The following is a 22,130-nucleotide window of genomic DNA, read 5'->3' as shown; positions in this document are numbered from 1 at the left end:
ATAATATGTGTCTAGAATTGAGGGATTAGAAATCAGAGCTGTTCTTGATTTAGTTACTGGAAAACTTCAGTGTAGATAGACATTGATTTCTGAATATTTAAAATGTTTAAAATAAAATTTAGAAATATCCTAAACATTTGTAGATGTGGATCTGTGACAAGATTTCTGAGCCCAAAAATGTTTAATCAAGAAATCAATGAGTTAGAACTAGAAGGCAACACACACTAAGCATTCATTTTTTCTGGAGGAAGTGAAGCTGCCATCAGGAATGGACATTTGAGACCAGGAGACCAAGTCTGGGGGCCCCAGAAGTTTTTCTGGATTTTTGGGGTGAGATGTCTGTGCTGGAGGTTTGCACTGTGGCTGCTCTTTGCTGAGAGCACATGGAAACAAACAACTGCAACCTGCTGGGAACTCTGAGCTCCCCTTCCTGTCATAAGGGATTGGCTGAAAATGTTCTATTTGCAGAGGGAAAAATTTGAAAATCTTATTCAGCATTTTTCCTCTAGTTAGGGAAATAGACTTTTCATTTTAGCAAAGCTCTGTTCAGTTGCCAGAGCTGGTGGCTGTTAGGAAATGTCACATGTGAGCAAATAGCAGAGGATCCAGCCACTAGAAAACAGGGATTGTGAATTCCCAGATGAGGTTTAGTGTGCAAGGGTCCAATTCATTGGCAGTAGATTAAATGTGATGATTCCCATGGGTTTCAAAGGGCATTCAGTCAGATTTTAATGGCTATTCTGGCTGCTTCAGAAGGTGTGTTGCATTTCTGAGGTCAATCCTGCTTTTCCCACAGATATAATAGGGATTGAATAGAGTTCTTGATATGATGTGTAGTAGAATAAATTTGATCTTTTGTAATTCAGAAATATGTGTCTTGAGAGATGACAATAAATGGCTGTTAGGAAAATAAGCATTAGTGTTACTGGCACAGGTATTTTAAGTTTACATCCTTTAGGTCAATGTGGTTTCCAGTTTAAGTATGGAAGGTGGTCTCAAAATGTTCTTGTGTGTTTGAAATGTTTTTCTTTCAAGTTTCATGTTATTATGGCCTAGATTTCTGCAGTAGAATTTAATTATTGGGTTTTGGTCAGTAGCAGCTTGATTTTCCTCTCCAAGACAATGTTGAGGCTTGTCAGGAATTTGACAGTTTAATCAGCTTTAGAATCTTGTGAGATGGGCTTCACTTGGGAGTGACATCTGGCAACAGCCTCAGGTTTCAGCACCATTAGACCTTAATCCTGAGCTATTTCATCCTAAAGCTGGGCTTTCCACTTGGGTCTGAGACTAGCCTGGCTCTGGTCTGAGCCCTGCTGACCCTCTCTGAAGAACATTGACCCACCCTCACCTCTCCTTCACCCTCCAGGGCTCAGAGGAACCTTTGTCCCCCCGTGGGAAAGACTGATGTGGTTTTGCTGAGCTTTTTATGTCCTGCTGAATTCTTTTATGGGGAAAAGGGGAAGGGGAAAATCTCCTTCCTTCCTATTTTTTTTTTTTTTTTTGTTACCAATAGAAAAAGTTGATCTACCTTTGTTCTCCACCTGCCACATGTCCTCCTGCTCTTTTCCTTTACCTGTCTCTGGGGACCATGGCTGGCAGCTGGCCAGGCCACCAGTCTTTTGTTGGTGGTTGTTTCAAACAGGGCTGAGCTGGACAAACACTATTGCTAGTTAACAGCTTACTCTTAATTGCTGTGACCATTGTGCCATTCTGTATGCAGCCCATACATTGTTAAATAAATGAGTGTTTTCCTTCTGTTTCCTTTTGTAAAATTCCATGCTCATGTGGGTAATACAATCATTGAAGTAGACTTATAGCTGTAAAATACTGGTTTGGGGGAAAAGCTTTCATTCACCCCTGGAGGAAAGAAAGGGATTTCATATGAACTGTGGAGCTTATAAGAACTGTCTCATTTATTTACTTCTGTGAATGTATTTTGTATTGTTTTATTCAGTGTTTTTAACAAGCCATGAAAATTTGCTGAAATTAAAGGGAAGAATTTACTCTGTCCACAGGGGAAAGAACAGAGATTAAGAGTTGAGCACTCAGTTTTCAAGAATAACTAAATCACAGCTTGGAGAACTCTGGGTCACACAACTTGAGAAACACTTTTTGAAGGGTTTGGTTTCAACTCATTTTGTCAGGCCTATAGGCTTCAGTCAGTATCAGGGCTAGAGGGAATGGCTTAGGTCTGTTTTAAAAATAGGCTGATATGCTGAGAGGAATATCCTGGACAGCAAAGAATTCTCTGTTTGCAGGTTCTGCCAGTGCTGCTGCAGATTTCTTCTGAGAATTGAAACTCCATCAGATTCTTTTCCTGTGGGGTTTAAGGTTTGTGATTGTGTGTCCTTTGCACTGTCCTCACTGCATAAAGTAAAATCTGGTGCAGATCCATGTTTTTGATATATGCTGGTAGTATGACAGATCCACCTGTCAATATTCTAGTCTCACACAACAGTACCTTTGCTTTTTGAGATAATTTGAATTTATTGTGTAACCTACAGTAAAGCAGTTCTTTGCCACAGCAAAAATGGGAGACATAGAAATTGAGGCAAAGGGGGAAAATGAGTAATTATTTACTTTTATTCTCTGAAAGAGGCCTCTCTTAGGATGTAGGGAAATATTTACTCAATTATCTGCTGAGCTCAAGTAGCAAAGGTAACTTGTGTTCCTAAATGGTTAATCACGACTTAAAAATACCCATATTGACAGGAACTGCAGGATAATGTCATTGGAACTTCTTGTTTTTTTAATACACCTTAAGAAATTAAACAAAGCAAATGCATTTGGTAGCGCCCTCAGGAAAAGTCCAGTCACTTCCTGACCAGTAATCTGCCTGGGAGCAGCAGATACATTCTCATTGTTTGCCATTTCCAGTTTCCAGTAATGGGAACGATTACTTGATCCAGCCAGTTTCTGCTGAAGATCTGGGAAAACACACAAATTTTAATGGCAAATTTTTATCGGTTTCCATAAAACAACAAGGGAAAAAAAACCAGCATAACGTGGTTTTGGTACCTGGAGGCATCATCTCTGATAATGAATATTGTTTTATTTTGGAACTGAAGTGTCTGTTCTTCAGCAACGAGATGTATCTTGCTCTTCTGGTGGTTTTCTTGCAGTGTAAGTTTGATAATTAATCTCTGGGTGGGCACCTGTGTTTCTGGTTTGTCTGGGGATGGTTGAGGCTTTTTACAGTTTTGCATTACTGTCTCTCAATCTGTAAACTTTGAAAATAACATTTCTTCTCTTTTTTTATTTTTTTTTTCTCCCAGGTTCAGAACTTTATGCTCAGAGGAAAGGTAGGGAATGGTTGATTTTTGTTGTTTTGTTGGGTTTTTTTAGGTAGAAATTTAGTATAACTAATTTAACTAATTCCTCAGTTGGTATGCATCTATAACAGAGTTTATTTGGATTTGCTATGAAATAGCTCGGTATGAAATTTGGCTATATAAGAAAAAAAGGGGTTTACTTGGTGGTGTTTAAATCAGATGTGCTGCTGATACCTTAATAAAGGTTTGGGTGAAATCTTTCCTAGAGTAATTCGCTTTACTGAGACACAAAAGAGGTGGGACAGAAAATTAACATTTTGTTTTGATATGTTAAAATCCCTCTCATGCCAACAAGGAAGGAGGGAGAATAAAATTATAGAATATAAGTTAAGGGCACTGTCTCCTGGTCTTGCAAAAGAATTGATCATGTCTGAACAGAGTTCAGAAATTGTGTTCTGAAAGGTACACATTTGTCATCCTGCATGTGCATTCTGCATGTTTCCTTTTTTCCATCACCCGGGAGAAATGTTTGCTCCTTGCTGTCATGTGGTTTATTCATATGCAGAGAAATTCAGAGCTTTTCACTGATTTTATGCCCCAGACTCTCTCTAGCAAGGACACATTATAAATAGCTGGAAGTGTGCAGGACAAGGCACTTCTTTAGATGTAGGAAAGTTTTTCTATTCATGTATGTAATACAAATTTCTAATACAATTCTAATACAATCTAATGCAATTTCTAATACAAATCCTGACCAAAATGGGCATAACCCAAAAGTGTAAGTTCTAAAGGAAGACATAGTGAATGAACTAATACATCTTTCTCCATACTTGTTCCTTGAGATGTGAGAATATAAATATCAATTAAGTCAGGAGTCTAACAGTTGCAACATTTAAGCTACAAATTATTTTTCCTGCTGTAGTTATAAAAACAGAATATATTTCTATGCACATCCATTTCTATACACACATACATATTTATGTGAATACTGCCATGAACTTTATTTCTGAAAGTACTTATCAATTTAAATTACAATATTCCTATCAAATGAAATGTACATTTTTAATTAATTTTCATAATTTATATGTAGCCGCCTGAGATAACTATGTTATGTTGGACTAATTTAAAATAAATATAACTTTTTCCTTTTTATTTTCTATCAAGTTTTTACTTTCAACGACGTTGAAATCAGGGTTCAGCCATCTGTCAAAGTGAAGAATGGAGCTCCATTGTCAATCATCTGCCATGCTGATATTAGCAAAAATACTGATTTCCAGCTGAAGCATAATTTTACAATTTTTAAGGATGGCAAACTTGTGTTTATGACTGTATCAGACAAAGAAGATGCACGGTATGAAATACCTGTGGCCAAATCTGCAGATACAGGAGACTATGAATGTACTGTGCAAGCAGATGGAAAGAGGAGTTTCAGTAAATCCATCTATGTTTGGGTAGTAGGTGAGTGTTCTGTCAGACATGGCAGATGAGATACAGAGAGAACAACCTTACAGGGAAGGAAGAACAGTCAGTGCTAAACTGATACAGGGTGTCTTGTTTAATTTGTTGACATCACAGAACTTGAAGAGAGTTTGGTGCTAATCAGGATCCCAAAGCTCCAGAACAGATCAGGGCTGTCAGGAACACAGTCTGTACCACCATCCCCACTGTCCTGAGCCTCTGTTCCTAGACTGGAGAAAGCATTATTTGTGAAAATGGTGCCCACCTCAATAACCATGGCGAGGGGTGGGCAGATTCCTGGAAATGCTGGAAATAACACGTGGGGATGCTCAGGGTGGGAGAGCCATCCCCAAAACCAGCATCAGCCTTGGCCACTCTTGGGTTGTGTCAGTCTTGTTCTTTCACCTCTTATGAGAACAGAGCCCACCTCCACGTGTACACTTTCTAAACGTGTTCCTCTTGGAAAAGCATCATGGAAAGAATTTGTCAGCACTGAGTAATTAAGGGGTCAACTTTTGGTTCTCCAAACTATTTGCATCTGTTAATCAGTATAAAGCATTCCTACAGACATCAAAGATACTGTTTATTTCCAAATTATGCAATGTCCTGTTTCTTTTCTTGATTTCTGTCGTAAGGAATGACCAAGCCAATCCTGACTGCTGACAAAAAAGAAGTTTCAGAGGGTGAAGTTGTGAAATTACGTTGTGAGCTGCCAGAAGAAGTGCCTCCTCTGGAGTTCTTTTTCCGGAAAATAAAGACAAATTCAGCACCTAAAGAAAAGCGTGTACCTGAACAAAATCAAAATTTTTCTGAAGTGGAATTTCCTGTTGAAGAGGGAGATAATATTTTACAATTTGATTGCTTTGGCAAGAGACAAGTAAGATCTGGATGGGAAAGCTCACAACACAGCAACAGTACACTTGTTACAGTCAAGGGTAAGTTGCTTAACTTTTCTTTTTAGATTTCTTTGCTTGCTATAGATAAAAATTGGGTCACATATCTATCTATCTATCTATCTATCTATCTATCTATCTATCTATCTATCTATCTATCTATCTATCTATCTATCTATCTATCCATATGTTTATATGTATTCTCTTGCAGAACCATTTATAAAGCCCACTCTGATCACCAGGCCCTCCTCCAGGAATGTTACAGAAGGAGACCAAATAGAATTTGAGTGCTCAACTGAGGTGGCTCAAATGCGTGGCATTGAAATCATCTTCCAGAAAAACAGGACAATATTGAACAGTGTACGAGATGAGAAATCTTTGAAATACTCTACAGTAGCTACTCAAGAGGACAGTGGTGAATACCTGTGTAAGGTGGAGCAAGGAGCAGTGTCTAAAACCACCAAACTGAATGTCTTTGTGTCAGGTAAAACCTCTGTTCATCTTAGATTTTATTCAAAGTATTAATATTTATATTTAAATTTGGCAGAATTCAGGATCCAAGTGTAACCTCTAGATCCAAGTGTAAATTTTCTGTAAGTTAATGGCTAGTTATACTTTAGTTTCTGATTTTTGCCCATGTATACTTCCCAACTAAAATAATATCCTCAAACAATCTGTGAAAAGTGGTTTCAAGTAATTGCTAAGTTTATGTTTTCCCTGAAAATACAATAATTTTAAAACAACACAATTGTCTTGTTCTCATATAAACTATCACTATGTCCTTCATTCTGTATGCTTTGAGATCAGTAGTATATTCTTCCAGGCTCACTTTGGATGATTCAGCTCTCTTTTTATCTTGCAGAATTATTCTCCAAGCCAAAGCTGTCTGCTTCTATGACTAAGTTGGATGAAAATAAAGATTTAATTTTGAGTTGCAGCATCAATAGTTTTCGGAGAGCCAACTTCTCTATAGTACGGAAAAGTTCCACTGGAGACATCCTGCTGAAGAATTCTAAATCCTTAACAATTAAAGTTAATGTGAATGACACTGGATCTTACACCTGCAAAGCTGAAGTAAAGGGAATAGTCAAGGAGAGCCATCGTATAAGGATAAATGTTTATGGTGAGTTGACAGAGAGGATTAGAACACCATGGTGGGGGAGGATCTGAACCAGAAGCTGATAAATAAGGACATCTGCTTACAGAATCAGTCTCCAATCCATGAACCAGCAGGGTGTCTGTTAGTTCTTACAATGTGAATTTCTGTGGGATGTGCTTTAGCTGCAGAGGATTTGGTGTATTGTGATATAATCAAGTCATATTTTCCAGGGCTGGCCCTCAGAGGAGGGAGTTGGTTTGGTTTCCTGCTGGTCCCTAGTTCTGCTAGGGACCAGATAAACTCCCATTCATCACCATTTGCTGGGGCCTAGAATGTTCTGCAAAACTTTCACTTCAATCTGAAGTTCTGTGTCACTGATCCTTTCCTTGTTTTGCTTCATATTGTCCCTGTATGCTGCTTTATTCAAAGTCACATATGTTCTATTATCTATGCTATTAATTTGTTCAAGTCTCTCCATTTCCATTCTATTGATGGGGAAGAGCTTTCCATTATAGACTGTGTGTGCAAACTAGCTAAATATTGTATATTAATGTTTTCTACAAAATAATTGTGTCTTTTGGCCTTATGCAGTGTAATTTTGTTCATCTTTTAGCTCCAGTCTCCAAGCCAACTCTTTCAGTTGTCAGTGGTTCACCAGAGGTGGTATTAGGGAAGCCTCTACAATTAATCTGTCATTCAGCAATGGGAACACCACCAATAACATTCACATTCTACAAAGGGGATGAAATTAAGAAAAATGTAACTAATGACACATATGCTACTTTCTTGGATGAAGATATTGGACTAAATGACAATGGAGGATACAAATGTGATGCTAGAAACAATCACTCCAGTGGTGTGAAAACTAGCAATATTCTAAATGTCACAGTGATAGGTAAGTCTGTTTAATTCTTCCTCTTGTCTAATGTCATATTTAGAGTTTTGAAACTGTAGCAGCAAATGATGGACTAAACAAAATGGATGTGAAATGTTTACAAGTTCTTGCTCACTTGGCTTAAAATAGTTAAATAATTAAAACAGTTAAAACAGCACAAAATAGTTAAAATAGTTAAAACAACACAGTAGTCAAGGACCAGAGCAGAAGTCAATTATTGATCTTTGAAAAAGAAGAGGGAATTTCTCTCTACCAAGTGTTTTTCTGTTTTGCGTCCTGGTTTAAACCCAAATTGTGTTGGTCTTAACAAGATAAACTTGTCTTTAATAGTCTGTTTTCCTTCTGAATTTTGACACTGAGTAGTGTATGACTAGAACAGATAAATCCAGAATTGTTGCATTTGTTCTGAGTCAGTTGGATTGTTGCACACTCTCCTCTTGCTGAGCTCCCAAACGGGGTTTTTAATGCAGCATTTGCATTCACTCAGACTACAGCACCTTAGGACTCACCCTAAATTCATCAGTTCCACCATTTACTAACTAGTAGAGAGAAGCTGAATGATAAAACTCTGGTTTGGGATATATTGTGACACTGTTGAGAAGTTCTGAAGAGAAGGTGATTTTCTGGAGCCTGTTGAGCCAGTCTTCCACAGTCCACCATTGATGAGGTGGTGACTTGGAATTCTCTGTTTTCTGTCCTTTCTGTCTGTACCAGATCTGGAATAGGACTTATATTTTCCAGAGCAATTCTCACCATCAGGGGCTCAGTTGTAGTAACCCATGTCTTATATCTAAATCTGCTTCCTAATACAAATACAGCTTTCATGACCAGCATCTTTTCATATCAAATCTGGTTTCCTTCCTCTGCTTCTGTACCAGTCTTGCTTTAATGATTCCTTCTTTACATCTGCATTGTGTTATCTACAGCCCTCCCTCAAACACATTTATGATATTTCTAGAGAATTCTTCTTTGGGAATTTTAGCAAAACAAGCTTCATATCCCAAACATTCTGCAAAGCTGCTGACATTCCACACCCATCATGTAATGGGTTTCCATTTTCTACCCCTGTAATTACAAAGGCTGAATCTCATCTACTCCTAGGCTAGTTCTGTGTTTGCTCATGTACTTCATTTGTAAACCAGCAGACTAAAAAACAATGGTTTGGCTATGCATAATCTTACAACTTGTTCAAATCCAAAGTAACTTCTCTCCTTTGTTTGCTGTATTCTGTAACCATTGAAAGTTGGGATTTGCTTATGCCTTTGGAGAACTCAATCTGTTACCTCCTGACACCCTCCATTGTATAGTAAAAGTTACAAGAATACAGTTACCACAGAGTTAGTATAAAACAAAATAACTCTACGTAACTATGAAAGCAGAACTACATAAATTGCACCATAAATATTTACATAATGGAATTGCTGAGTGTATTATTTCTGGAAATTAAATAATTTGTAGGCTGGGGCCAGAATGGCATTCAAAAGATTTTAAGGAAAGCGACTGACTGACCTCTGTGGAATGGATATAATTTCTTCCTGTATCTGCTTTGTTTCTTTATCGTGCCCTCTCTATTTCTGGGTGTAGAAAAATATTTACTAGAGGATGCTGTCTGGCAGAGGCTGTTCAGAAAGATTAATACTGTGCATTCAGTCTCTGTTTAACTAAGCATTAAAGCTAGCATTTCTGCAATACAATATTTTGTCATCAAAGTTATTTCTAGTAGTGCCAATATTTGTTTTCTTTGTGTGTTCCTCTGTAGTACCAATCAGGGATGCCAGTTTGGGCAGTGTTCCTTATGGAGAAGTAGAAGTTGGCAGTGATACTGCTTTCCTCTGCTCTGTGAAAGAAGGATCTTGGCCAATTGACTTCAAGTTTTTTAAAAAAACTGATCATGAAGTTCTTCTGCATGAAGTAAGGGAATATTCAGACAGAACCATATGGCACAAGAAAACAATGAAGAGGAAGGACACAGGCACCTATTATTGCATGGCCTCAAACAGAGCCAGCATGGACGTGAGGAGCCGGCCAATAACCATCAGTGGTGAGCTCATTAATGATAAACTGCCTCTTCTGTCACCTTTAGAGGTGAGGCCATCTGATTTGAGAGGTTCCTAACTCTCTTCCTGGAGTGGTTAATACCACCTTACTGGTGGTTTTTGTTCCACTGCTCTCAGAAGTTAAACAGAGAGTTGTCTTTATAAACCAAAATTGTCCAGCTTACATAGAAAAATGTAGGGGATGCCCAAAAGCCAGAGGAGCAAGATGCAAACTAAAACAAGCTGTTGATGTACTGAGCTTTTGGTCACAAAGGAGAAGTTCACTAGGGAACTTGGCAGGCAAGTCTCTCCCAAGATCTTCCCCGATGTGTGAGAAGGTTGTAGTAAAATGAAGGGTCAGGAACTCCAGAATTTGGAATTGTTGACCCATCACTGTAACTACTCTCTTAAACATGTTTTTCTTATTTGCAGTCATCTTAGCAGCTTGGCAGAAAGGAGTCATTGCTGCTTTTGTCCTAACAGCCATGGCAGGAGCAGGAGCCGTCGCTTTATGGTGGTTTTTGCGTAAGAAGAAAAAGGGTAATGAATGGTTCCCTTCTCTTTGTTTGAGAACAAATGTGTTACTCTTAAACTTGCATTTGTCTCAGCAGTAAAGGCTTGTGGGGGTGAGGCTTCAGAGATGACTAAACACAATTAAAAGAACCTACTTAGAAATGCTGGGGGACCCAAATTAGGCTGGAAATGTGCTGAAGCTTTCCAAGCATATTGGGTGAAACATATAGCAAATAGTGCTGGGCAGGCACTAGGGAACCAAAGGTTGTAAAGTACAGGCCAGAATTCCACTGTTCCCATGCAGTCCTAGGTCTGAAATTCAGTCTTAGGCAATGTAGAAGCAGACAGGGCCTGAGGAGGCTTCTGATCCCTTATAGAGCTATAACAATTTGATTTGGGGTCCCAACTCAAGTGTAAAATTGAGCTACTTCTCTTGTGCTCATGAAATAAATTTAGATTATTAGTTTATGAGATTAAGTTTTTTTCTTCCAATCTCTATCGCAATTTCATTTAGGGATTTGTCTTTTATCATTAAAATAGTTTTTTGGATCTAGCTATTTCAGAAAATTAGTAAATCTGATTTATCCTGTGATATGCTGTACATGGCAAATTATTTAGGAAAATTTGGAGCGTTTGTATGTCCCAGATTGCTTAAATTGGCTAGGTTAAAATCTGGGGTTTGGGATCTATGGTTTTCTGTGAAAGAGATTTAAGGGACCTGCAAGATAAACAGGATAAAAGACATCAGGTAATTAATTTTATGATAGCCAGGAGAAATTATTCTGACAAGAGTAGACAATCACTTTTTTTTTTTTTTATTTTTACTTTTAAATTCTTTACTTATACAACTTATTAATAGATGTTTTTGTTTTTTTCTGTCAAGCTAAAGGACCATCCATGGAGATGTCTGGGTAAGATGCCTTCCTGTCTGGGTTTCGGCTGGGATAGAATTAATTTTCTTCTAAGTAGCTGGTACAGTGCTGTGTTTTGCATTTAGTGTGAGAATGAGATTGATAACACTGCTGTTTTAGTTAAGTAGTGCTTACACTAAATCAAGGACTTTTCAGTTTCCCACGCTCTGCCAGTGAGCAGGGGCACAAGAAGCCAGGCAGGATTGAGTTGAGCCAGACTGTCAAAGGGATCTTCCACACCACACAGTGTCATTCCCAGTACAGAAACTGGGGGGGAATTGTCTGGGAGGCACTGGTCAGTGCTCAGGGTTGGGCATCAGTCAGCAGGTGCTGAGCAATTGTATTGAGCATCACTTGTTTTTCCTGAGTTTTACTTTTCTCTCTCTCTTCTTCTATTATTATTATTATTACTACTATTATTACTATTATTATTATATTTTACTTTATTTCAAACATTAAACTGTTCTTATCTCAACTGTTCTTACCTGGGTTTTACCTTTTTCCAATCCTCTTCATCCCACTGGGAGTGGGGTGGGTGAGGGAGGTGCTTAGTTACCAGCAGGGGTTAAACCACAGCAGCCCTTTTTGGCACTCAGCATGGCACTCGAAGTTACCAACAGATCTGACCAGTGCATGTTGAAACAAGTTTGTTACAAGCATTCCTTATAGTTTAATAACCACTGGTCAGTGTTGATTTGTTTGCTCTCAGAGCTGTGTTCTCCAGCACTTTCTTTACTACTGCACCCTGTGTTTGCTGCCTTTGGGGCAGGGCTCAGGGTATTGTTTTAACTCACCTGGTCGGGTCTCAGCGCTGCCATCACCTGTGTGTGGGGAGACACCTGTTGGGAATTATTCACAATTGCATCTTTTACACGATTCCTCGGACTACCAGCCTATGGAGGACAGACATCTTCCCACAGCCTCCCTTTCTTCTCCAGCCTAATTACCAGGGGGTTTGAGAATTAGGAAAAATTTGAATACACTTGGGATGTTGGAACCAGCATGGTCCTATTGGTAGGAACCAGCAAGTGGCTGAATGTGGTTCAAAAACTTATTTGCAGTTACCCCAACCCCCACAACAGGCACAGTGGGCACTGAAAGTCCAGTGCCAGGCACTGTTGAACTCAAACCCTGGCAGCAAGCACTGTGATTACTCACCCCAGGGTGGGTGGTCCAGCTGAACCCTGTCTGTAGCAGTTGCCCCTCAAAAAAGCAAGAGAAATGCACAGGCAGGATGTCTTGTTTAGTATAGAAGGACAGAGCAGGGTCATAAAAGGAGCAGGAGGAAGAGGCAGAACAAGAGGCACTTGATCCCTATCCCTGAGTGAGCTGTGGGACATGCAAAAAAGTTCCAGCCATCATCCAGGTAAGAACATTATGACCTGGCTGCTCTGATGCTGGGATAATGGGGCTGGTGGTATGGAATTAGAGAGTAGGGAAGCCAAGCAGCTGTGATCATTTTTTAGGGAAGGGTGAATTGACAAGGTGATTGGAAGAGTAACACAAGTCCTCAGGCTCTGGAGGCAGCTCTTGTCAAGAAAAGGTATTTCTTCAAGGAAGTTGTTGTTTCACCCAGACAAGTAGACCATAATGAGAGGTACCCAGTACAGCAGGGAATTAGCCATGCTTAGAGGTAGATAATTATTATGATCCAAACAACACGTGGTCACTCACAGATCCAGATGAAGTCTAATGTGCAAAAACCATGTACCAGAAACTTGTACACCAGAGTGCACCATCATCATATACCCACTCACTGGCAGTGTTGTTTGGAGACACAAAGAGGCACCAATGGTGGAGGCAGTGGCTCCACAGCTCTACACAGAAAAATCTCTTTCTCTCTTGTCCCTGCTGTGGAGAAACTGGTTGAGCAGTTCAAAGAGGATATAGATTCTACTCCCCACATACACGGTCTGGAATCTCAGCTGGTAACAGAAAGTGTTGCTTTGTCAAGGGCAGATGTTGAGGGTACACATCAGGGGAGACCCTGGTTTTTTCTGCAGGCCTACAGAGACTAAATGAGGAAGTGGGATGGAAATTCTACTTTAACCCTACATGAATTGCAAGGAAAAATAATCACAAGAGGGGGTTCTTTGAGGAAAGTTGCCGCTGCAGTCTGCAGTGGGCGGTTCCTCAGACAGAGTGGAAGGGCTGATCTTACTCCTAATCCTATGGAAAGGAATTCTGCTCCATTTTCACAAGAGGCAAGTTGGATAAACCCATGAGCAAGACTGGAGGGGCTCTGCCTCCAGCCATGGGCAAGGCAGGGCCAGCCTTGTTTGCTGGACCGTGTGGACCACGTGTCCTGTAACGTCAGCCCCAGGAGAATAAGGCTGCAGCAGACACGGGTGCACAGTGTACCCTGATGTCATCAGCCTGTGGAGGGGCAGAACCCACTTGTGCTTCTGGAGGGGGATTCCAAGAGCTGCTGCTGGAGGCTGAAACCAGCCTGAGTGGAAATGTGTGGCCCCCACTGGGCCTGGCTCAGAGGTTCCATGGCATAGACTCGCTCAGGAGCGGACACTTCAAGGACCCAGAAGAATCCTGGTGGCCTTTCAGTACAGCAGCCATGGAGATGCAGGAAATGAAGCAGCTGCCTGGTCCCACCTCTTGGAAGACCTTTCTGTTGTGGAGTTACTGAAGATTGAATAAAGCAGATGCTGGTTGCTATCAGAGCACAGCCCCGGCAGCACAGCTGCGCCGAGCCCGGGACCGCGGGAGCTGCTGATCCCTGCTCAGGGCATCCCTTGTTTTCCTTGGGTTCATCTTTCTGTCTGTCTCTCTCTCTCTCCTTTTCATTGCTATTATTATTATTAACTTTATTTGAATCATTAAACTGTTCCTATCTGAATCCATGGGGTTTATCTTTCCCCAATCCTCCCCATCCCTCCATGGCAAGGCAGAGTGAGTGAGTGACTGTGTGATGTTTAGCTGCTATCTGGGGTTAAACTGTGACACCTGCTTTATGATGGTGGTGCAATATTTCTGTGTATAAAGGGCTGTAAGCCTTGCTTCACATGAGTATAGCTTTTTACAGCACACACCTGCAGACAATAGATGGTTCTGCTTCATGTACCACCTGCTAACACAACAACAGGATGAGGAAATACTCTAAAAATAGCAAAAAGACCAGCTAAGTGAAATACAAGAATGTCAGGTCTGTATCTGAATGCATTTAAATAGGGAATAAAATTGAAAATACAGAGGTCTTCAAGAAGAATAACGCAGTAGGGAACATTTTTGACCTTGAAGTTTCCTTGTGCTTCTCCTGAAGCAAAGGCAAAATTTTCATTAGTTTCAGTGGTTAAGAATATGTGGTAGTCAGCACAGACAGTGACTGATCTTTGCACATAATCATGTTGTTGGTTTTATTGGCTGGTTTTGGATAATTACATCAAATTTTATTGGTTTGTTTTTCAGTTCTGCCTTGGCTCCAGACTTGACAAATGAAAAACTAACAAGACAGTCCAGTGATGGAAATTACTATTCAGGTAGGATATTTTGCTATAAGACTGTTAGTAAGTAGGTTTAATTAAACATTTACTTAAAGTTTTGGACTTCATAGTTACTGTTTGAATGGGGCCCAAGGTTTTGGGAATGCAGAGGGATGCCAATAACATTGTCCAAGGTATCTTCTGTCATTTTGTCTTTGTACAGTTTTTATGAGCACGTCTTACACAGATTGGTTTATAAGTCTGCTCAGACACTTCTCCCAGGCAATCAATTGACAATATCAGAGATGGAGAAATCATGGTAAAAGAAAATTACTTTCTGCTTTTGACACAGCTGCAAGAAAATTATTTCAGGGAGGAAATTTGAGCTGTGGCACACAGTTCTGTGATGTGGCTGCAGTGCAGAGATGTTAACTTGCCTGGACACCTTTCATTGCAGGATCTCAGTGCACTTGACAATGACAGGTGGACATGATGTTTAGAGCACCTGACATAGACAAAGTTGCCCCTTGGGTGTTTGTTAGCTGATTATTTTGAAAGCCACATTCTTCCCACTTGAATGTCTTAGGTGGGAATCTAAAAGTAGAATGTGTTATATGGAAATACAGATAAAGACAGTAGGAATTGCAGCTGTGTAATGTAAACTCATTTATTTCATTGGTCACAATAAATATTTTGTCAGTTCAATTTTGGCTTTCATATTTTAGGATCAGGTTACATTGAAGATAATGAAAACCACATGAAATCAGCTGATGAGAGTAAAGGTAATTCCATACTTAAACAACAGATTTAAAAATTATTTTATAATTGAAAGTCTTGATGTTTTCTAATGTTACTAGGGAGGTAGTAATGATAGGGTCATCTGTTTTTTCCCATGTCCAAAATGACACTGATAGGACCCTTTTATCAATTGCATTATGGAGTATAATTATCTGTGCTGGCTCACAGGCCATCTAATGATGGGTGGTATAAAAATAAAACTTATACTCAAAATATAAAGTTCTAAATAACAAATATTCAGATTTGTTTAAAACCCAAGATTTTTTACAGATTTCTGCTTCTTTTACTTCTCTATTTTCATCACTACTCTGGATCTTGAAATATATAAGAATTAAATCTAAAAATAACCTGCTATGAAATCTGAATAAAATAATCTGCCAAATCAGTTTTGCAAGATTTCAGTCCGAATGACTTTGTGGTTCCTTCCAGCTCTTACAGAAATGTGATAGAAAACCATCCCCAACCTAAGAAAAACAGAGTAGAAAGCAACAGCTGTTTCTTGTGTCTGTTGTAGCTGTGTGTAGCTACAGCACCTGTCAGTCAGTGGTCTAAGTTGGATTTCTGATAATTTCTGTGGATATTGTGGCAGAGAAGCATTTTGAGGGGGAAGATGGGTTCCATTCCAAATATTTTATGGGGGGCTTGGAGGCCACTTAGGAGAAAAGTGCTGAAATTGGCTAATTGGCAAAGCAGAACTTTGAGAGATGATGAGAAAAGCCATGAGAGACATAAAGATGGCTTGAAATGTGAGAAAAGTGGAGAATGGGAAGTGTCCTGCCATAGTAGCCACAGAAACAAAGATGTCATGGCAGGGAGAGAAAGGGAAGAGCAGCTGGAGCAGGTGTGTGGGAGAAGCTCTGCTCACTCCCTGCTCCATTTGGTGTTGTACCACTTTTGGAGGTCTTACATTGCAAGGAACAGTTTTAGGCACAATTTGCATGTCCCACAGTTTCAGAAAGCTGCCTTTGGTTGGTGCTCTGCCCTTCTGAGTGGGATGAGCCTCAGGAATGGGCTGGTTTTAGAGCTTGGCAGAGTCACTCCCATTGCCAGCAGCAGAGCCTGGTCCTGCACCTACCACAGTCAATTAGGACTTGTCCATTAATTTTAGTGGCAGCAGGATCAGGCCCACAGCTCAAATGAAGTGTGCAGTCCTACAAAGAAACATCTTCTTGATATTTTTGGGGCAGGACCTGACCTTGAGAGTGCTGAGGTGGATTACACTGAAGTTGAAGTCTCCTCGCTTGATCCTCACAGAGGTAACAAACTCTCCAGCCTCTATGGTTTATGTTTGGGAGCAACTCTGGGGCAGTTGCTGCTCCCTGACACTGGCCTGGCACTGGCACCTGGCAATGCCAGGGTTGTGCTTTGTGTGCTGGCAATTCCTGCCAGTTGTGCTCCTCAGTGCTGCTGTGGCTCCTGTGCTGCTGTTCTTGCACTTCTTCCCCTGGGCTCATTCCCATTTACTGGAGCTCTGTGTGGAGCAAGGCTCCAGCTGGAGCTGTGGCTCTAAGCAGAAGGCAGTCTGCTCTGAAATATCCGTGTTAAAGAGACCAGATTCACTCAGGACCACTTGAGATTTCCATAGGGTAAGATAATGGAGAGAACAGAAACCAATGGAATTTCCTCCTTTCCAAAGGAACTGGTTGAAGGGTCAAAGCTGTAATTCACTTGTATGTAGAGAAAGGGAAACCAGTGTGGATTTAGTCTCTTGGTCTGGAAAGGCCTGTAGATCATCCTGGATTTTGTGGCACTGTAAAGAGAGAAATGAGGGTGTTGATGCCCAGGTAACTTTGTCCTCCTCCCTGCAGTAACCTGAGAGTGGGGCTGAGGTTGCAACCTTGAAGGAGAAATATCCATGGAAGTTTATTATCCACCCAAATGCCCACTTCAATAATTCTGTGTCATCTGGAGAAGTCCAAAGCCATTATGGCCTTGTGTTGAAAGCTGTAAAACCTTTCAAAAATTTGCAAAAAGCTCCAAATAGCTGAGACTGAATAAACCCTGCAAGAGAAGTTTATGCTCTGCTCTTGCTTCTTTGCTTCAGCTGAATGAGAAGCAGAATGAGGAAGAAATGGATAAATTTCCTTCTTCCTGGTAGGAAGGACTAGTCACTTATTTCAGAGACCAAAGATATGATTGTTTAGCTGATAGCACAGATGTTTGGGCAAGAGTCCTCACTCTTCAGGCTTGGCAGCCAAGCCCTCCCAGAACAGCCAGTCCTGCTGTCCTTTCTGTTTTCACTTCCTGCTGTCTTCACCACAGACTTCCCTGTGTTTTAGTTTACCCACCTCTGCTAAATTCTGCACTGAAGAACTAGAGTTGTTATCTTCTTCAGAATAGGGCTAATAATTGTTCCTACTGTTTCTGAGTGTGCACTACAATTCTACAATTGTAGAGTCTACACCATTCTACACAATGGTGTAGAATAGTAAGATATGATAGTGCATTATTTAAATTAAAAGCCCTATTAAACTCAAGATCAACACCTATAAAAACAGCATTTTCCATTCTTGATATATAGTTATATTCCTGTATATCAGACTAAGTAATAAGATAGTATCTATGCTCTGTAGACAGAACCCCATTAAACCACACAATAATGTTTACTCTGGTGTGTAAATGAGATCAGATTATTTTAATTAAGTGCTGCCTCATGCTACAGACCTGTGCATGGCACCCAGAACACTGATAGATTCTGTAAGACTGAACTGTGCTGGAGTATACAGAGACAGGAGCAGTTCCCTGATCCATTTCCTTTGCTGCCCCAGGACACAGTGAGTGCTTTAGTTATGGAAATGAAACTGCACTGAAAGTATTTAATATGCTCCTCTCTGAGGATGCTGCTTAAATAGAAGGAGCTGTATGAAATCAAGTAATTCCTTGAGTTTTGCACTGCCTATCACAATGAAAACAGGATGAGATTTATTCTTGGGAAAAGAGAAGCAAAGCCAAGTTTCTTAATATTCCCTTGTAATAACCATGTACACCCACAGAGACAATTTGGCCACAGGACTGCTACTGATATTTCTGCTATGTTGGTGTTATTGTAAAGTTTTGTTTCCAGTCATAATATTCTTTCATGTCTGTGTGTGGGTATGACCAGCCCTTCCTAGGGAACAGAACTTGCAGATTATCACCTTGCTCCAAATCCCTTTTATGCCTCTTTTGATTCCTCCTATTTTCTGAATGAAGACAAAGCAGATCCCATTTATTTTTTTCTCTGGGCACACATTGCTCATCCAGCAGCTTACACATAGATTCTTTCTGCCTTTTGAGGAACTGCAGATTCCTTTGATCTTTCTGGCCTAACCTCAATTTAATTTATCTTTCCAATCATTTGTTCCTCCTGCCACTGTTGTCAATGTCAATACTAATGTTAGCAGGAGAATCATATTCTGTGTACTGTGAAAGGCCACTGCAATAAATGCTGCAGTTTCTAAGCTGTAACAGTTGCCTTAATGTCACTTCTGGGAATTGGAATTGATTGAATGTCACTTCAAAACAAGTTGAAATTATTGTAGAAGGATGTACACCTTGTCTTTATCAGTAAAGAATTATCTGCATTTGAAAACATTGTTTTACCTTGTTTTTCAAGTAATGTCTGAGCTATCTGGTAATTTCTGGAATACTTCTTTCTGGAATTATTAAATTCAATGCTTACCAAGTTTGTATGCTTGACACAAATACAGTGCTTGTCTTTTCTAAAGCTTAGTTGAGAAAAAAGATGGTAAAGGGATTTAGACCCTTTATTGTGAATTTGAGCAAAACCAAAATCAAGGGCTAAAGTCAGATCAGGAAATATTTCTAAAGTGACAAGGCAGAAACTGCTAGGCATGGCTCAGTAAGAATGTTCTCCTTATTTTACTTTTATATCTGGTTAGTTATCAGCATTATAAAATTAGTGGGAACAAAATGTCAAATCATCCAAGTAATTTCTCTTGGCACATTTTTTCTGTGCTATGATGACTTTTGGAAGATTGACAAAAGAAATAACATGGGCAGTGGCATTATATCACAATATAATGAAGTGGGTTTGATAGAAAAATAAAAAAGCAAACTAAGGAAAATGCCTGCAACCAAGACTTTGCACAGAGTCAATAGGAGTAGGTTTAGGACCTTAAAAAGGGCTAAAAAAAGAGTCCTAAACAAAATGAGCTACCTTTTATTAAAATTCTAAGAACATTAATTCTTACTTCACTGGAAACTGAATTGATCATTTAAGAAGTAGTCTGTAAGCATTTGAAATATACCTTGAGATCTTTTGCAAAACAAGTTCATGCCAAACCTGCAACTTTGAAAGCTGAGATTAAACACTTGGGGAAGTGTAGCTGCTATTGTTTAAATTATTAGCAGTTTTACAACTCCATTCTGATGTTTTAGCTCACAGCATTTAAAGGATGCTGAACAGAATTTTAAAAAAAGTTAATGGAATTATCTTTGGGAATTCAGAAAGTGGTGCCAGAGACACTTGGGTCTTCAGGGAAATGCAAAAACAGTAACAGTCCTGACTCTGAGTCTGCAAATCATTATGTCTGAATTCTTTAAATGTTGGGGGTTTTTAATAGCTAAAGCACAGGATTCTGTATCCAGAAATGTGAATTTCTTTACTTTTTTTTTTTTTTCCAAAGAGGAAACAATTTTTTTTTTTTTTTTTTTTTTTAATTTAACTTTACCTAGGAAAATTTAACTTCTTGGTTTGTTGAAGGTCCAGAGAAATTGGAGGTGATACTGGTAGAATTCTGAGGTTTTCCAGGAGGCTCAGTTTAACTGAAATGGATGAGTGTTTCTGAAGTGCTTTGAGATCCATGAACAGCAAACTCCTGGACTCTGCCATCACTGACCTTTACAGCAAGTGAAGAAAGTGGTTTTAAATGCACAGTTCTGGAGCACTTTGATTGCCCAGGGATTTCTAAACTACAGCCATACAATAATCCCAGGAGATTGTTCTAATCCAGAAGTTTTTGCTGACCACAGAGAAAATGATTCTTGTTATTTTCAGGCCTTTAGACAAGGCTCTGTCCAAAAGGAGACCTTTCCCAGATAGCATCAAATGGAAGCTGTGCAGTGTGAAATCTGTAAATATTCTTCTGAGACATTTCCCAAACTACAGCAATTTAATTTTTTTTAATTGCCCTTTTTTTAAGTGCCCTTAAGATTTAATCGGGCTAGTTGCCAAAAGTGTTTGTAGTCTCCCAAGTGATAAATCCTTAGAACAAATTGAAGAAGCTCTACGAAGTGGTCCAGAGAAACTGTTCTCTAGTGGTAGATATCTCTGTGAAATTAAAGCAGTATTGGTTCAAGTTCAGAAGAGATTTTTAGAATGCTGAAGTCAAATTTAAAAGGTCAGCAGATTTTCATCATCATTTTTATATAGAGGGAGACATCCTTCTCTCAGACCCTTACAGGCTGGGTTTGGGGAGGGGGTTGTACTTGCCTTTTCATAGACTGAAAGTAAAAAAGTGTGTTCTCTTTGTTTAAGGAGCTTTTCATAAGGCAAACAAAAAAAAACAAGCAAAAAGAAAAATTAAGAAAAGAAAATGAATTGATTCTGTGCCCATACATTTTCCAGCTCCTGAACAGAAGGGGACTGAAACAGTTTATAGTGAAATCAGAAAAACTAATAATGGTAAGTAAGCTAGTGAAAAATTAAACACTTTAAGGAAGCATGTGTGTAGATGTTAGGGATACATTTCTGACTGAATATTTTATAAGGTAATATTTAGGCTGAATATTTAGAACATAAGTGCCATAAAAAAGAAGAGCTGCAAGTCATGTAGGAACATACCAAAGTGCAGCTACAAAATCACAGAAGTTGATAAATTACATGACATCTCCATGGCTCCTCATAAATCAGAGATATTAACATTTGTAACATCTACTTCATCAGCCCATTTGTGCTGGATCTACTGAATATTTGGGTCAAAGATCTGGATCTGAATCTAGATCTCTGTTAGGGATCAGGATTCTACATCCTGTTATCTCAAACTGCTCAAGAGAAACATTGGTCTTTTAATTATGTTTGTCACATGCTGTAAAATATTCCATTTGCTTTGGGTGTAACTCTAGCAAATATCTTTAAAGCCTCCACCAACAGCCTCTAAAAGCCTTTAAAGCAATATGATAATTTCAGCAATATGATTATTTTGACACAGACGTGTGTGGGCAGTAGCATCATGCTGGCAATTACTGTCTATAAATGTTCTGGCACTAATGAGTTCAGAGACAGTGGGTTGAAAGTAGGTTATTTCATCATAGTTTGTCAAAGTCTAAATCAGAAAGGATTTCCTCTCCTCTCTTTGTGTTAGGAAGTCTAGATTTGTAAATATTAGGGCTGCAAACCGTTCACATTTTGTCCCCATTCAGTCTTTGTTTTGTGCCATTTTTAATTTTTGGTGGTTGTGCTTTAATTTTCTGGTTTTTTCTATAAGGCATTTCCCACCTCTGACACAATATTCTGTCTCTGGGGAATTTTTTATGTCAGAGTCTCCACATACTTTAGAAAACATTACTTAATTTTCCCTTGTTAGGACTTACATGGCAATTTTTATCTCCATTTTACAGCTGAATAAACAGAGAGATTAGGTCATCCATTTAAGGCAAAGTGTTTAGAGGGTGACAACAGTGGCAAAGGAATCCTTGGTGCTGTGCCTGTGTGTTGTACTCATTTTTCACAGCCTAGCAGTGCAAATCAGAATACTTTTCACACTTAAGAGCGTTGCCAGGCACTTCATGCTGCACCACCAAGAGAAAAAAACACAGTTTATTTTAGGGTTAAACCCCAAGGCCACAAATGTTCTGAGATGTTCTCCAGTGAATGTGAA

The 22,130-nt window shown here is 39.4% G+C and overlaps 1 protein-coding gene across 8 annotated transcripts in view; it reads left to right on the top strand.

The window, feature by feature from the left end:
* Window positions 1-2,794: 2,794 nt before the first annotated feature.
* The window catches only part of PECAM1 (platelet and endothelial cell adhesion molecule 1), a 30,626-nt gene continuing 11,290 nt past the window's right edge, over window positions 2,795-22,130 (top strand). For 4 of the 8 annotated variants that reach the window (XM_079323858.1, XM_079323857.1, XM_079323856.1 and 1 more), the window contains exons 1-14: window positions 2,802-3,123; window positions 3,276-3,302; window positions 4,437-4,730; window positions 5,366-5,665; window positions 5,835-6,107; window positions 6,486-6,746; window positions 7,336-7,617; window positions 9,377-9,658; window positions 10,086-10,193; window positions 11,050-11,077; window positions 14,498-14,568; window positions 15,237-15,293; window positions 16,497-16,565; window positions 20,879-20,935. In XM_079323858.1, coding sequence (XP_079179984.1) covers window positions 3,090-3,123; window positions 3,276-3,302; window positions 4,437-4,730; window positions 5,366-5,665; window positions 5,835-6,107; window positions 6,486-6,746; window positions 7,336-7,617; window positions 9,377-9,658; window positions 10,086-10,193; window positions 11,050-11,077; window positions 14,498-14,568; window positions 15,237-15,293; window positions 16,497-16,565; window positions 20,879-20,935 — 2,143 coding nt within the window. In that variant the 5' untranslated portion in view covers window positions 2,802-3,089. Of the gene's footprint in view, window positions 3,124-3,275; window positions 3,303-4,436; window positions 4,731-5,365; window positions 5,666-5,834; window positions 6,108-6,485; window positions 6,747-7,335; window positions 7,618-9,376; window positions 9,659-10,085; window positions 10,194-11,049; window positions 11,078-14,497; window positions 14,569-15,236; window positions 15,294-16,496; window positions 16,566-20,878; window positions 20,936-22,130 lie in introns of all 8 variants that reach the window. The other 4 variants (XM_079323862.1, XM_079323861.1, XM_079323860.1 and 1 more) reach the window with 3 other exon arrangements.

Source organism: Erithacus rubecula (assembly GCF_903797595.1).
Source record: "Erithacus rubecula genome assembly, chromosome: 20".
NCBI classification, from domain to species: Eukaryota; Metazoa; Chordata; class Aves; order Passeriformes; family Muscicapidae; genus Erithacus; species Erithacus rubecula.
The sequence above is the reverse complement of the archived record's forward strand: the minus strand, read 5'-3'. Positions and strand labels throughout refer to the sequence as shown.